The 15,000-nt window shown below is 42.5% G+C and overlaps 1 protein-coding gene across 6 annotated transcripts in view; it reads right to left on the reverse strand.

Moving 5' to 3' along the window:
- The window catches only part of FAM13C (family with sequence similarity 13 member C), a 114,869-nt gene that overhangs the window by 42,713 nt on the left and 57,156 nt on the right, over positions 1-15,000 (reverse strand). For all 6 annotated transcript variants that reach the window (XR_012510235.1, XM_074374045.1, XM_074374047.1 and 3 more), the window contains one exon: positions 10,836-10,899. Coding sequence is in view for 5 of the 6 variants with exons in the window: in XM_074374045.1 (XP_074230146.1) it covers positions 10,836-10,899 (64 nt within the window). In the remaining variant the exon portion in view is untranslated. The remainder of the gene's footprint in view (positions 1-10,835; positions 10,900-15,000) is intronic.

Genomic DNA, 15,000 nt, shown 5'->3' on the forward strand with positions numbered 1-15,000 from the left:
TTAAATGGTTAAAGTGGCACATCTATGTGATGCATATTTTACAACAATTAAAAAAGAAGTAAAAGAAAACCACTCTTTCCCTATATTGAGAGGGAGGATGTGGACCAGCTGCTTCTCGTAAACTCTGTGCTGCTGTATATTCCACAAAGCAGACAAGGACACGGCCCCACACAGAACTGGAGGGCACGTCAGCTCTGCTACATACCAGGCATGTGACTTGGGGCAAGAGTCCTGGCTATTCTGAGCCTTAATTTCCTCATCCATGAACAGAGGCAATAATGACAGTGACAGTGGCACCTGCTCTAAGCAGCAGATGAGGGAAGGCCTGGAGAGCGCTTCACTCAGCACCAGCCCATGGTCAGCACTCAAGGACTGGACACTGTGCTTATCAAGAGTATCTCTGAAGCCCAGAGGCTGCTGGGCAGAGCGCTGGTCTTGCAGGAGGCTGAACCCCACATCTGCTCTGTGACCTTGACTCATCACTCTACCTCCCAGGGCCTCACTCTCTGCATCTGCCCAGGAAGGACCTGAGACTAGATGACTGGTAAGTTCCGTTCCAACTTCCAAGGAGAGAAAAGCAAATGTGCACGTGTACTGAGGCTGGTGCAGAGTCTGACAGAGGGGCTGCCTGGACAGTGCTTGTGGAACTGAACCAAGTGTTCACACAACACAAACAGCGAAGAGTTTCACTGCATAGGAGCTCGTCGGATCACGTTCAGAGGCCTCTCCACATCCCCGAGTGGGGTATAACGCTGAGACTGCGTTATGGCCGATGTCATAACGGGGTTGTTCTCTCCCACCTCCCCTCTCCTTCTCTCTCACTTGTACTCACACTGAGACACAACCAAGACTCCGAGCGTCAAAGGAGATCCATTTGCCTGGTTGGTTTATGCCTCTCTGACATACCGGGCAGGAGGAAGCTTAAAGGAATGGGGAAGAACAGAATCACAAATAGAACAGGAGAAAGGGACAAGAGGACCTCCAAGTAGAAGGGAAAACCTTAACTGCTATAAATGAGGCCAAGAGGGAAAAATGGGAGAAACCCCGCAGACCAGCTGTCGTCAGCTGTGTCCCTTCCCCACCCCGAACTGACCCATCCCCTGAGGACCGCCTGCTGTTCCTCAGCACAGAAACACAGGGTGGGGACTTGGACACCCTGTGTGGGACAGGCCCCGATGACCAGGGAACCCAGGAGGCTTTACCTATGAGCAATCTACACCACTGTCACATACGTGTCCTTCCCATCGTTGACAGGAGACATCCAGTCCAGCCCATCAGACTGGAGCCCCACAGAGCCACCCCTGGGAAGGCTGATGGACCGCAGGCACTGCACTGGCAAGGGTCACGCCCCATGCAGCTGTAACACCACACGTGCAGCTGCCGGGCTCTGGCATCAATGCACAAAGAGCTGCGCTCGACAGCAGCGGGAGACTGATGTCAGCCCCTTCCTCTTGGGGCTCCAGTCTGGTGGGGAGACAGCTAATAAACAAGCAAACAAATCAAACAATGATGACAGTTATTACTGTCACCGGGCGATGGAGGGGAAAACCACAAGCCCAGGGAGAGAGTGAGCAAGCAGCTGTTTCACTCTCTAATCCTGCCTGACTTACTGACCTTTTATGCAGGAATAAGCTTTCCCCTTCCAGAAAAATGAAGGCCAGGAAACCCCTGTGGTCCTGGTGCTACTTTAGTCCAGCCTTTCTCTCACTCAGGGGCTTCCGCTCCCTGTGAAGGTGCCCCCAGCCTTTCCCCCCGGGGCCAGCCGGCCAGTGCTGCTCCAGGTTTACATCCAAAGTCTCCCTGACTGGGTCTCTGGGAACTGCAGGAAAAGTGAACAAAGGCTGACGAATCCTCTGAAGAACAATGACTACCTCTGCTCCCCCCAATGCCCCCATCTGGTCACGTAAGAAGCCAGAGGGACATCCGTGAAACCTAGGTGTGGTTTTCTAAAAGCTAATTTTTCCCCTTTACATAATGGAAAATAGGCTACTTGTTTTAGAAAATACTCTACTCATTTTCTGTGGTCTACAATTACCAGGTCCCACCTTAGCTGAGTTGGAATGGAGAACACCCACACAGGCTGGATGGTTAAGTATTATTTTAGGATGCCTGTGTCTGCAATTCACCAGTTGCAGAGCAGGGACAGCTCACTTTTCATGTCTATGAGGAGGTTTTGAGGCCCTCTCCCATCCCTTTATCCATCCAAGAACTGTACACAGATCTTCAATGGTGATATGAAGCAAAATCAAATTGGAAATCTGCTCAAAATTGAAGATACAATGGAGTCCCCAAACATCCCCATTTCTACTTACCACTCTTTTTCCCTGAGCTTTCATGTTTCATGTGTACACTACCCCACCACACACACACACACACACACACACACACACACACACACACACACGACCCTTCCTTTTCATCTGCTCCCTGCCCCTACCTCCCCAGGCCAAATTCAGCTATAGCTGATTCACAGTCAAATTTCCATCAAATCTTGAGCCAGTTCTGATTACCTTATCTGAACAGTGCCCCCCAATTTCTCTTTTAGCATCTTGTGTATTTCCTTCCCAATCCTCACCATAATATGTAATTTTATTTATTTCTCTCCTTGTTTATTGGCTCTTTCCAACCCCTGAAGGGCTGGAACCACGCCGCCATTGTTCACTGCTGAACCTCACACAATGAGTAGAACAGGAGCCAACCATTAAGGACACTGCCATTGTGTATTAGTTTTGTTTTCCTAGACCCATTAGGTGGTACTTGGGAGGCCCTTCTGAGTATCTAATTTCAAGTCTCCCTGCTGCCCTGGTTCAGAAATTTTTAAATGCTTACAAATCACTGGGGAGTTTGTTGAAGACGTGCACCCCCAGGCAGCGAGAGACTCGGATTCTATGGTCTGGGACAAGGTCCCTCAGATGCAGGAGGTCCAAGGTCCACTTTGAGAAATACTGCCCTATTCCCTAGGGCCTTGACTCACTCTAAATGCTGCCTTGGTTGCTTGTTTTAGCTCCATGGATCACAGGAACCATAGCTTTTCCCCAACCCCCAGCCTTCTGACACCCTCATCAGCCTCTAGTCCTGGCACCCCTCCCTGGAGCTGGACCCCCACCTCAGGAAGTATAAAGCATGAGGTGCTCAGAGCAAGGCAGTGTTACCTCCTGAACTGATGCTGCTGCACTCCAGATGCTCTTCCCAAAAGAACTGGGACCTCTTCCAATGCTGATGGCTATAGGAAAATGCCACATTCACCCCATCCCGAGGACACTGGGCTTTTGGCTAATCCATGTGGGGCCTTTGTGGCTTATGTCCCAGCATGCTTTGCAGCCAAGTCTAACTGAAGGATGACAAATCTCGGCTCAGCCCATCCCAGCTTCCTCCGCTCAGAATGCGCAGCCCTCACTGTCCTGCACCACCCAGTGGAGAGACTCAGTGTAAGAGAACAAGCTATTCACTTCAAGCAGTCCTCTGCTGACAAGAGGATCCAGGTCCTGCTCTGAGGACAGCAGCACTTCTTTGTTAAACAGGGACAATCTTGCCACCACACACGACAACCCAAAGCAAATTTCCTTCCAGCCAGATGATTTGATTTCAACTTGGGAAGGGGGAGTTCTGCAATTAGTTTGCCTCTTTGTGATATCCTCACTATGTCCACTTTATTAAACAAACAATAAAAACAAGATGTTTGAGAGAATAATGCAGTTTTATAAACTCATATTTTAATTCAGGACTCTGAGCTTTTCTAGATGATAAGACATTGATTTTCTAAAAACAGAGTATGTCATTTTCAACTCATGGAATGGATTCCAATAGTTTCTCTTTATAGCTTCTAGTACCTACATTACCCAAAAGCACAGGAATTAAGATCAATAAACTCCCTAACAGGTCATTTTTTCCAGAACATCAATTATATTCCTTGGGCTGAAGTCCACAAGTCTAGTCCATGTTGTAGCCCATATGGTTACTTCTTTGTGGCTACTTAAAGTTCCAATTTCTTTTAGCCTGGAAAAATATTCTGCTTAAAAACTAAACTCAGTAAGATGTATACATAGTACAGGGACCACTGGGGCTTTTAATCCCAATTTTACCATTTGCTCCTTCTGTGTCTGCGGGCAGGTCCTAAAAAGGCAAAAGATACCAATGCCAGCAAGGCCAGACTCTAGGATACTGAGCTGATGTGTGTCACTACAAATCCCTAAAAAGTGGGGATTCATCCTTCTGCTGCAGCCCCAATATCCCACTCCAGTTCCCACCCAGAGTTCGGTGTGTATCTGCTTCTCAAGAAATACTGTTGAAAGAAAGAATTACTCCTCAGAAAAAATATCCCAAAGGTCAGAGCTTTCAGGCAAAATTCTGGTATTAGGACCAGCAAAAATATTTTGTTAACATTTAGGATGGGTTGGGGGAAGCAAGTATTTCATGAAAGCTGTCAGCTTTATATTCTGCCAAGTGAGAGCACGTGGGAAAATAGAGAGACAGAGAGAGAGAGAGACAAACAAACCTCCCCATCATTTAATCACAAAATGAAGTTTTTAAGAACAATCTCTAAATTAAAGAGTTGTTTGCTGACTCAGCTTTATGAAAAACCAACTACACTATTCTTAAATTTCTCCTTTAGCTACAAAGCAGTGAAAGCTACCACACAGGCTGACCCCTGGGAGCCACTGAACTAGACACAGTCCCTTTCCAGCCTCCTGTGAGACAGCAGGGAATTAGTAGCGTGAAGAGGAGTGAACGTACGAGTGAGCACAAAGGAAGAGGATGGTGGTGCTACACCAGAGCAAGGAGCAGGGGCAAGCAGGCAAAGCTGTGTGGAGTGGGAGATGGCAAGGCTGGTAGGCAAAAGGCAAACACAGGTGGGTCAGCTATGGTGAGCCTTGCACAACTTCTCTGCTCAGCCAACACCCTTGAAGTTTCTCCAAGTCAATTCCCAGACAAGGAAGAAGATGAGCAGCTGCTGCCACCTTTTCTGCCAACACCACTTTAAGGATTCCCCTGAGGGTCCTGACTACAAACCTGGTTGCCCTGGAAACAGAAGCTAGGCTGGATGGCTGCCTCTGAATACTGGGTCAAAATAAACGAGGCCTGGAAACAGCTCAGAGTTTCTTTGCTGTGCAGTTCATTCAACTGGGAAAGAGAACCAGGGTTCACATCATGACCACATTAGCTGCAATATGTAATTGTTGACACTGACAAGACAAGTGGGCTAAAATCAAATGAATTATATAGCACACCGTTCCTGCTGAGGAAGAAATGTTGGTAGGGAAGCAAGGTCATAGCAGAAGGAAACCATACCAGAAAGATGCCAAATAGCATCCTGCAGTGGTCCAGCACACAGGAAAATTACCTTGGATATTATGCTTCCAGAGACCAATATTTTGCAGCCCAGCATCCATTTATCCATCTTCTAATCCAAGATGGGAAATATGTCTATGTCTAGTCAATCAGCTTATTCCAAACCCCACAGTCTTAGTGACTGGTTCAAGAATGGGCTACAGACCCCAAGCCAGATAAACGAGACTCAAGTATGGGACTCTATGGAGCTAGAAAGGACTCTTCTTCCACTGTGTGACAGGCAGAATCTTAAAGATAACCCCCAAGATTTCTATACCCTGGTATTCAATCATACACTAACCTCAATGCTGCTATGAAGGGATTTTGCAGGTATAATTAAAGTCCTAACTCAGTTGACCACAGATACAGAGATTATTTGGGTGGGCCTGACCCAATCAAATGAGCCTTTTAAAAGCAGAGTGATTCTTCCAGCTGGCAACAGACGTCAGAGAGATTTGGAGCCCAGGAAGCTTTGGTTCCACTGGCTCAAAGATGAAGGGGTCCATGTAAGAAGTAATGTGAGCAGCCTCTAGAAGCTGAGAGCTGCCCCCAGCAGTTGACCAGCAAGGAAACAGTGTCTACAGTCTTACAACCACAACGAAGTAAATTCAGGCGACAACCTGAATGAGCTTGGACGTGGACTCTTCTCCATCTTCTCTAGAACTTTCAGAGAAGACTTTATCACAGTCAATGCCTTGATTTGTTTTGTGAGACCTGGAACAGAGAATCCAGTTAAGCCTACCTCATTCACGACTTACGTAACTGTGAGCTAATAAATGCGTGTTTGAAGCTGATAAGCTTTTGGTAATTTGTTGCACAGCAGTAGAAAACTGATATACACTGGAATTACTAACTGGAAGAATAATGTGTCCCTGGAGAGAGGTCGGCCTAAAGATACAGTCAATAAAGGAAAGCAAGACTCAACAAATGGAAAGAGACGGCATCTAAGGACAAGTCTTATAATCCCTGAATCTAACCGCACGTGAAGCCTACCCTGGTCCTAAAGTTTCAAGTGTGTGGATCAATGAAATCCTGTTATTTATTAAAGCCAGGTTAACCTGACTTTCAGTGACAAGAAAAAAAACCCAATACTGGGGGGAAAAAATCCCCAGTCAGTCCTGATCTAAGTCCCAACCCTGCAGACTGGGTTTGCATTTCAATAGAAAAATACAGCTGCCTATTCCTACAGAAAAATTACCATTCAGCCAACTCGGGAATATCAAATGCCTGAAGAAGCCTCTTGCTAGACCACTTTCTCAAAATTAAAACAATTTTCAGGGAGAAACACATCTTAAACGTAATAGCAAGTACCATCTTGGGTCTGATGTGACTTGAGCCAAAACGTCTATACGCTAACCTATGGATGGTAATAACAAGACAGTCAAACCCTTCACATGGAGACACACACACACACAGACATGCATGTGCATATCGGCTCAAAGAGGGACACTGCCAATGTGCACACAATAAAACACAAGTGTTAAGGAATTCTTCATAGACTTTAAAGAGGAAGAGATCTTAATATTGAAGGTACTACTGAGCTATTTTGAATAGTATAATTCAACAAATAAGAGATACCCACAGTATACGAAGGAATAAATTTTTATATTGATTTCAGATAGACAAATGACCTCTTTCATAGCCAGCTAAATAAAACAGATGTTCCCTTTGAATAAGAACTGTGATTACAAATCTAAGGTTTAACTTCTTGTTACTGATACTAGGTCATTACTGAGCATGTCACAGGCTAAAATTTATTACATTTGTTTCTTACAACATAGACCTTAAAATTCCAATAGTATTCCCAAGAGTTTTATTCCTTCATGGTAGGACCTCTGTCAGAATATAGCAGAGCACAAGACCAAATCCAACCTCTCTCTGAGCATCTTTTTTTCTTCTAGTTTTTTACCAGTGAGAGTGACACCACACATATGTCCTAGATCTTTTTGGTAAAATCAAAACTGCACTTCAAAGTAGCCATAGGGATAGAGCACATTTCTAGGATGCCCTGTAGGGTCAACTGACACCTCAATGAAGGTGAGATCAGTGAGTGTTAAAACGAAAGCACTCTCAGAGTTAACCCATTTCAGAACACCCTATCTTGATTCTACAAATAAAAAACTAAAAGACGTTGATGTGATGCTTTATGACATGTCTAGGAGGCGGAAAAAGTAGTGTGAGTATCCAATATGGCATGTTCTCTCAGTGAAGCGGAGATCCATTAGTTTTCTTTTTACATCTGTTATTTTCCTTAAATGAAACTAAAGGCAGGAATGGGATCTCCTAGGATGTGGAGAAGGAAAACAGTAATTTTTCTCACTTAACCCTTCAAGCAACTTTTCAACCTATTCACTGATTATTGATTATATGGACATGAGAAAATAACTAAAACCAAGGATTAAGGTGAATGAGACACTGACAGACCTTAAGTTCAGAATATTTTCCAATCAAGATCCAGGGGACCCCAACAAATGAAGTCTCCTGATGTCTTACAGAGACAGAGTCCGACAACTCAGGACAACAGTAGGAGGGAGACTTATTCAGTTTTTCAGAAACCAGTTCCTATAGTATTATAGACAAGACACCAAAAGTCATGGAATGGAGATACAAATCCCACCAAGAGACTGACCCAAGGTCAAAAACTGGGAGCTTGAGACTGGCAGAAGAAAAGAGAAGCTGGCAGGAATCAAATCTATACTCATGCCAAGCACAGAAACAAGAAGTGAGCTTTTCAGTTTACTGGCAAAGCATGGAGAGCACACAGAGAGACAGACACTCACAGGTAGATATGACACATTGTATATCACCTTACTGCACAGAGGAGCTCTCAGGTCAAGTACCAGCTCTGGAATAAATATAGCTAAGCCCCATCTATATGTGATACCGCAAGCAGAATTAAGAAGATCAAAAAGTAGAGGTGAAAAACCAGATTTGAGGAAAACAGAACGCATATATGTAAGACCTTAAAATTGTTATAATCAACAATTACAATATTAAGGTCCATGGAAACGTCTGGAAAATATTTGTAGACCATGCTTCTCATGAGGCTCAAGAAACTCTCTTTTGGACCTTAGACCTGCAAGTTGGAGTGGAAGGAAGAAAGCAGATATGCAACTAGAGGGCTTTTTTTTTTTTTTAGAAGACTTCTTAGAAGGCTGTGTTGGAAGGGTGGAATGTAAATAAAGGAACAAGGAGCAATGAAGATGGTTAACACAACAAGAAAGTCCACTTTACATTTCCATTTAGAGATACAAGGAATAATACTCCTGTAAAAATCAGCTGTGCAAAGGGTGAGCAACATTGCTGACAAATAATGACTGATCATAAAAGTCAAAAACTAGAAACCACCATACAGTGGGTTATAGCAAGGAAACCAGAAAACTAAAACTACATGCCATACACGTATGAATCGCACAAACATAATACTGAGTAAATAACCAGACTCAAAAGAGTATACACATCCATTTATAAAAAACTCAGAAATAGACAAAACAAATCTATGGAAGTCTGAAGAACAGTTATACTTATAAGGGAGTAGTGACTGAAAGGAATTAAAAAGGGGTGTCTGAGATGTTAATAATGCCTGTTTCTTGACGTAGTTGATCATTACACACTTTGAAGAGAATTCATCCAGCTGCACACTTACGATATGTACACTTTTCTATATGTATTTTCTACTTGCATTAAAAGCAATAAAGCAGTATTCCCCACCTGTGTTCCATAGGACTCTGCTGCCAAAGAAAAAAACGTTACTATGAGGTTCTTCCATAAAAGATCTTAGTGTTCTCTAAATTTGGGAAATGTTAGGAAAGTCCCAGTTAAATATATTCCCACTCTACAGGATATCTCCATCGATGTTTCTGAACATAATGACACTCCCTGTTTGGCCTTGGACCATGAACTGGCCTTGTTCAAGCTTTTCTAAGGTTTCCTCTAACCCTCAAATCTTAGCCGCAATATGATTTGCACACACGATTTACCCCAACTGGAACAATTCCACTTCGAGCACACACTCACTGTTATCAACCAGTCTGGATCAGCAGCACCACCTACTCATTGAAGAGCACACATTTACAATATGGTGCGGACTGCTCTTTTGGCTATATGTCTCCACTCAGCACTCTTGCATCTATGTAATCACAGGGTAGTGAGCTGGCATGTTTCATATAATTTGCAAATACAGTATAGTGAAGGCATACAGAAAAGCAGATTTTCAAATAGCTTTTTGCAATTGAGATTTGAGAATGCTCAAGTAATCTTAGCATTCTCACGGGGTTCCAACACACAAATCAGTTTCTCCCAATTACCTGAAACCTATCACAAGTTGCTCTTAAAATCACCTCATTTTTCTAGTCACTTAGGTCAAAACAAATCAGTGCTTCTTTACAACTAGCATTTTGATGTTCACAGTGGGACAAACAGCAGTGTTCATTGATTCAGGTTCTTGCCTCTTTTCTCAAACTCTTTTTCACTCCTATTACCATAACAGAGATTGTGGAATTTGAAGCTTGTCTCTATGCACCAGGAAATAACAAGTTTTGTGTTGTTATCTTTAGGACTTTTCTGCAATCTTAGTTTTTTAATTTAAATTGGTTTAATCAGGCACTTGGTTTACTTTGACTATTCACTTCTGCCAACCTCTACAGTAAAAACGGAAAAAGAAAATCACCTAAGTTCAGTTCATTACCATTTTTTTTTTTTTTGGAGAAGGAGAGATGGATCTTCAAATGATGAACAATTTGCCTGAAGCCCATCACTTCTCTCCTCGACATCTGAGCATTAAGTCTTTTCATTCTTTCTGCTATGATCCTAATCAGATATACCACCCACTGCTCCTTCACTATACAATGAAGGGAAGAGAAATGAGGCAGATTATTCCAAACCAATGTCTTAGGCTAAAGCATTCATAACGACAGGGATCCTAATTATATTATATTGATTTCCAATAGGAGGATTAAATTATATATTTTAAAGGAAACCCAGAACAAGCTACTAACATTGTGATGTCCAGTTCAAAGGAAAACCATTCGGATTGGAAAATATGGCTTCAGTGTCTCAAAGCATACTAGAAGACCATATTGCAAACACCAAACTATAGCATGTTCCATGGAAAAATAGTAAGATGATCATATTTGAGACTGCAAAAACCATTAAAAAAGCAGGGAGTGGAGGGAGAAAATAAAATTAAGAGGAAATTTTTACAAATGTAACTGTCACAGCCACGGTTATATAATCCTAAAGCAAAGTTGAAAGAAGTACAATGAAATGAATGCTGGACTCGGTTTAGCTCCAAGACATAGTGAGCAGCCTTGCAAATAATATTTTAAATATATTTGCTCCAAAGCAAGGAAAAACATTACCCAAAGAACTGCAAAGAAAACAAGTTCACTTAAGAGCAAAAATACTTAAAAGTTTTAATCAGAAAATATTCGAGTCCTAGGAAAAAGAATAATACATTTCACAATTGGCTGATTCATGTCCATACAACCAGCAACGACTGCACCTACCTCACTGAAGTCCTGCCGTGTTTCAAAAGCATCCTTTGGCCAAATGGCAGCCCTCTGGTCTATTCTATAAAATACAAAGAAAAATTATTTCCATTTAAAAGAAACCTTTAAACACTGCTTACTTAAATCTGGTAGCTACAGATTTGGCCATATCCCTGTTAAAAACTCTCAGTGGTGTCCTACTGCCTGAAGAATAAAAACCAGACCCCATGTAATAGCCTGCCACATATTACAGGGTTGAACTCTGCCCATCTTCTCTCCCACCACCTATCACTCTCACCCTTGACCCCTCCCTCCCAGTCTCCCTGGCCTTCTGTTTCTTGAACACACAGTGCTGGTTCCCTGTTCAAACCTTCACATTTGCTTTCCCCCCAGATCTTCACAAAGCTGACTCTTCCCAGCATCATCTATGCTCCTCTGTCACCTCCCAATGAGGTCCTCCTGATCTCTCTAATACAAGTCCCCTCCCCTTCACTCTCTACTGCACTGTCCTCAGATTTTCTTCTTAGTGCTTATTACTACCTAAAATTACACTGTTTATTTGCATTTCCCCATTAAATTGTAAACTCCAAGAAATCAGTGATTCTGTCCATTTTCTACACTGCTAAGTCCTCAGTACCTAGCACAAATCCAATGCTTTTTCATTCATTCAAAAAAATTTTTTTGAATACATGAATATGATCTGTTACAGCTGTTACAGAAAGTTACCATTTGTTCCCTGAAGATAGCTTCTGGAAATGTCATCCTATCTCTTAACACAATAAACGTTATAGCAACTGTTGAGTAACATGTAAAGCGAGATTTTGCCACTTCACAATTTCCAACGGAAGAAAAAGGACTTAAAATCACACAAACTGACTCAGAATACATTTTTTAGGTTAAAAACAAAAAACCCAAACTCCACTACAGGCAGATGCTTAGCTCCAAATCATGATTCATCAAATGCTATGGTTCAATGGCATCTATTACATAACACTGAGGTTTTTCCACAGCAGTTTGCTATTATATAATAAATATATTCAATTATAGTTATTATCCTTATAAAAAGGCCTGCTATCTTAAGGAATAAAAGATTTAGTCAGTGCTAAGTCATTTATAAAAAGATTTATTTTGGGACATAATTATTTACAGTTATTATTCTGCTTCAGTTTGAGTCCTACAGAAAGCACATAGGTCCTCCGAATGATCATCAAGGTTAATGATTTCTAAGAGTCATGATGCATGCTGAGAAATGCCACAAGCCAAACTCCTTCAAAATATTCTTAAGAATGCAAAGTTCTCTCAGTCCTAGCACTGGGAACTGTGCAAACAATTTACTTCTAATGAGAAAAATGAGATGGTAAAACAAAACTGTGATGCTCACACTGATGTCTACAATGTCTCTCCTGGGTGTGAGAGAAGTCTAAGGGTCCCAAACATGAGCTCAGGGAGAGAAAGCTCAAGTGAGAAAAGAAAGTGAGGAAGAAGGCTGTTGACACACCCATTCTCTGCACATCAATTCCCTGAGCCATGAACAATGATTCCAAAGCTTCTGAAAATACCAAGTAGTGCTTTCCTACTACAAAATGGGGGGAATCCTGTCCCCCTTGGGTGTAGGGTTTAAACCCAACCTATCCAGTAACATCTAAAACTTTGAATGGCTCCTAATTTCTCTGTAACCTAAAGTGGTTCTCAAATTGTGTTTCTAGAGAGTTATGGTAGCACCAGAAAAACGAAAGTCAGGTTCTCTAACGGAAAGAATATTTACCATTTTACAGTTTTCAATCAAAAATTTCTCCAGGGCTTTGATGCCAGCAGATTGTAAAACACAGTAGCAAATACTAACAGAAGAAAGCAGAAACAGACTTTGTTAAAAATATACAGTAGGTATTACTGAGATGCAGAGATTACAGCCTACATGTAATTACTCACACATTCTTCCAGGAAAACTATTTGTAGTCGCACATAAACCTCCAGATCAAGTTTGAGAACTGCAGTCTAAGCCTCAAAGGTGCTTTAATTTGACACCCATCTGAGTGTCTCCTGTGTGCCTGGGACAGTACTGAGGAGATAAGAATCAACAAGCAGACTCTAGGCCTTTAGGAGACTTACAATCTAGTGGATTCTGAAGCAGAGAATAAAACTAATTAATACCCAGTCTTGAGACAGTTTCCATAAATCAAGGATCAGGGCATGGGAGCTGATACTAGAACGACAGAGAGGAACTGGGGTGGTAGAGACACAGAAGAGATGTTTTCAAGGGTGAAAATAAGCAAGAGGTCTTGGGTCCGTATTCAAAGTATGAAACGAAAGAGATGGCGTGATGAAAATTCTTCCAAAGTTTTGAGCCTGTGTGACAAGAAAGATGATGAGTGGTCTTCTACAATGGAGACAGAAAGATATGTCATTTGTTGGGGAGAGCGGGCAGCTGGCGTAACAAGAGGCAATTCACGAGTTTTGACTTAGATATTTGAAGCTTGAAGCAAGGCTGAAATATGGAAGTGAAAACCCACGAGCAGGGCTCGCCCCAGCACCGGGTGCTCAACAGTGGGTTCAGGAGAGAGAGGCTGGTGATGACAGTGGTGACACAGAGGCTACAGGTCCTGTATCAGTTTTTAACTCACTGTGTGGCCAGAGCCCAGCACAGTGCCCAGCACACGATACACACTCACTACATGCCTGCTGGGTTGATGAATAAATGAAGAAGCAGAAGGAACAAGACCCAAGAATGACTTCGTGATCTACCACCTTTTAGGTGTGTGTACCCACAGGCAAGGTATTAACCTCTCAGCCTCAGTTTCCTCATCCGTAAAGTGAAGATAACAGCAGGTACCACAGCAGATAGATAACTCAGGAGGGAAACTGAAGGACAGTTCATGAACAATGCTTACTGCTACTGTTAACTGTAATAAACGTAACACATGAATTCTATAATTAAATTTAAAAATACCATTAGAGATTTATAAATGATGATGATTAATGGTTCATTTTATTAATAAAATAACTGAAGCCTTGTAAGTAAATAAGACGAAAAAGGGAAAAGCTGCAGTCATCCTTACTCAGAGCCACTGGGTAGATCTCTGAAACTGGCCAGTTAGGAGATAAAAGAAAGAAGAGACATGAAGAAAACAAAGATGAATCAGTAAGAAGAAAAGAAGCCAACCAGAACAGCACTCTAGAACTAAAGAGAAACATGTTACAAGAACGATGAGAGTCACGCAGAGCCCAACAATTTCAGTAAATTCCAGGCACTCTACTGACATTATTTCATTCAACCCTTGTGGTAACCACATGAGATTAGCACTACTAGATCCATTTGACCTAACAGGAGACAGTTCAGGCAATTAAATAATTTTATCCATTCATTAAACAAGTATTTATTAAGTACCAGCTTATGCCAATTGCTAGTGCTGAGAATAAAACAGGGAATGAAACACATCTCTGCCCTAATGGAACTTATGTTCTCCTGAAAGCAGAGAGAACGTAAGGAAATAAGCCAGTGATCTCTGGTGCCCAGGTGCTACATATTAGGGAGAAAAAGAAAATGAGGCAAGGAGAACAGGGCATGCAGGAAAACTGCCCAAGCTCACGCTGCTAGGAAATCTCAAAGTCATCTGGAGCTAATGAGGATGAACTAATGTGGAGACATAAAAGGCCACTGGATCCGAAAAGATAAAGGTCAAGGCAGAAGAGAAATCTAACAGAAGCTTCTCACCAGAGGAATTTAGCAATGAAATGAAAACTGGAACAGGTTTTCTTTTTAAGATCTTTCAAGATAATGCTTGAATCATTTACAATCCTGCCTGGAAGCTGGCCTAAACACCAAAACTGGGTCACACCAAAACACTCCAATTCTCTCAACTCCCTTCACCCAAAACGACAGTAGGAAAGCGGCCAAGCACATCTCCGTCAGAAGTGTGCTACTGGAGAGGGCAATGAGGAGACGGCCAGTCAATTCCAACACAACTGTGCCCTCCAGCCCAGGCCAAGGCCATGGGAAATGCAGCCTGGACTCCTGATACGGCTTCAGCATTGATGCCTCCAATCACCATCACTCCCAACACCCTCCCCACCCCCACCCCCCCACCACCACCATCACTGCTACCATGATGACCACCACCATGAGAGACTTCAAAATAGAGAAACAAAGAGAACTGTGTGCTGATGTTAAGAGTTTCTTTCTGGA

This window comes from Camelus bactrianus, chromosome 11 (genome assembly GCF_048773025.1).
Source record: "Camelus bactrianus isolate YW-2024 breed Bactrian camel chromosome 11, ASM4877302v1, whole genome shotgun sequence".
In the NCBI taxonomy this organism is placed as follows: Eukaryota; Metazoa; Chordata; class Mammalia; order Artiodactyla; family Camelidae; genus Camelus; species Camelus bactrianus.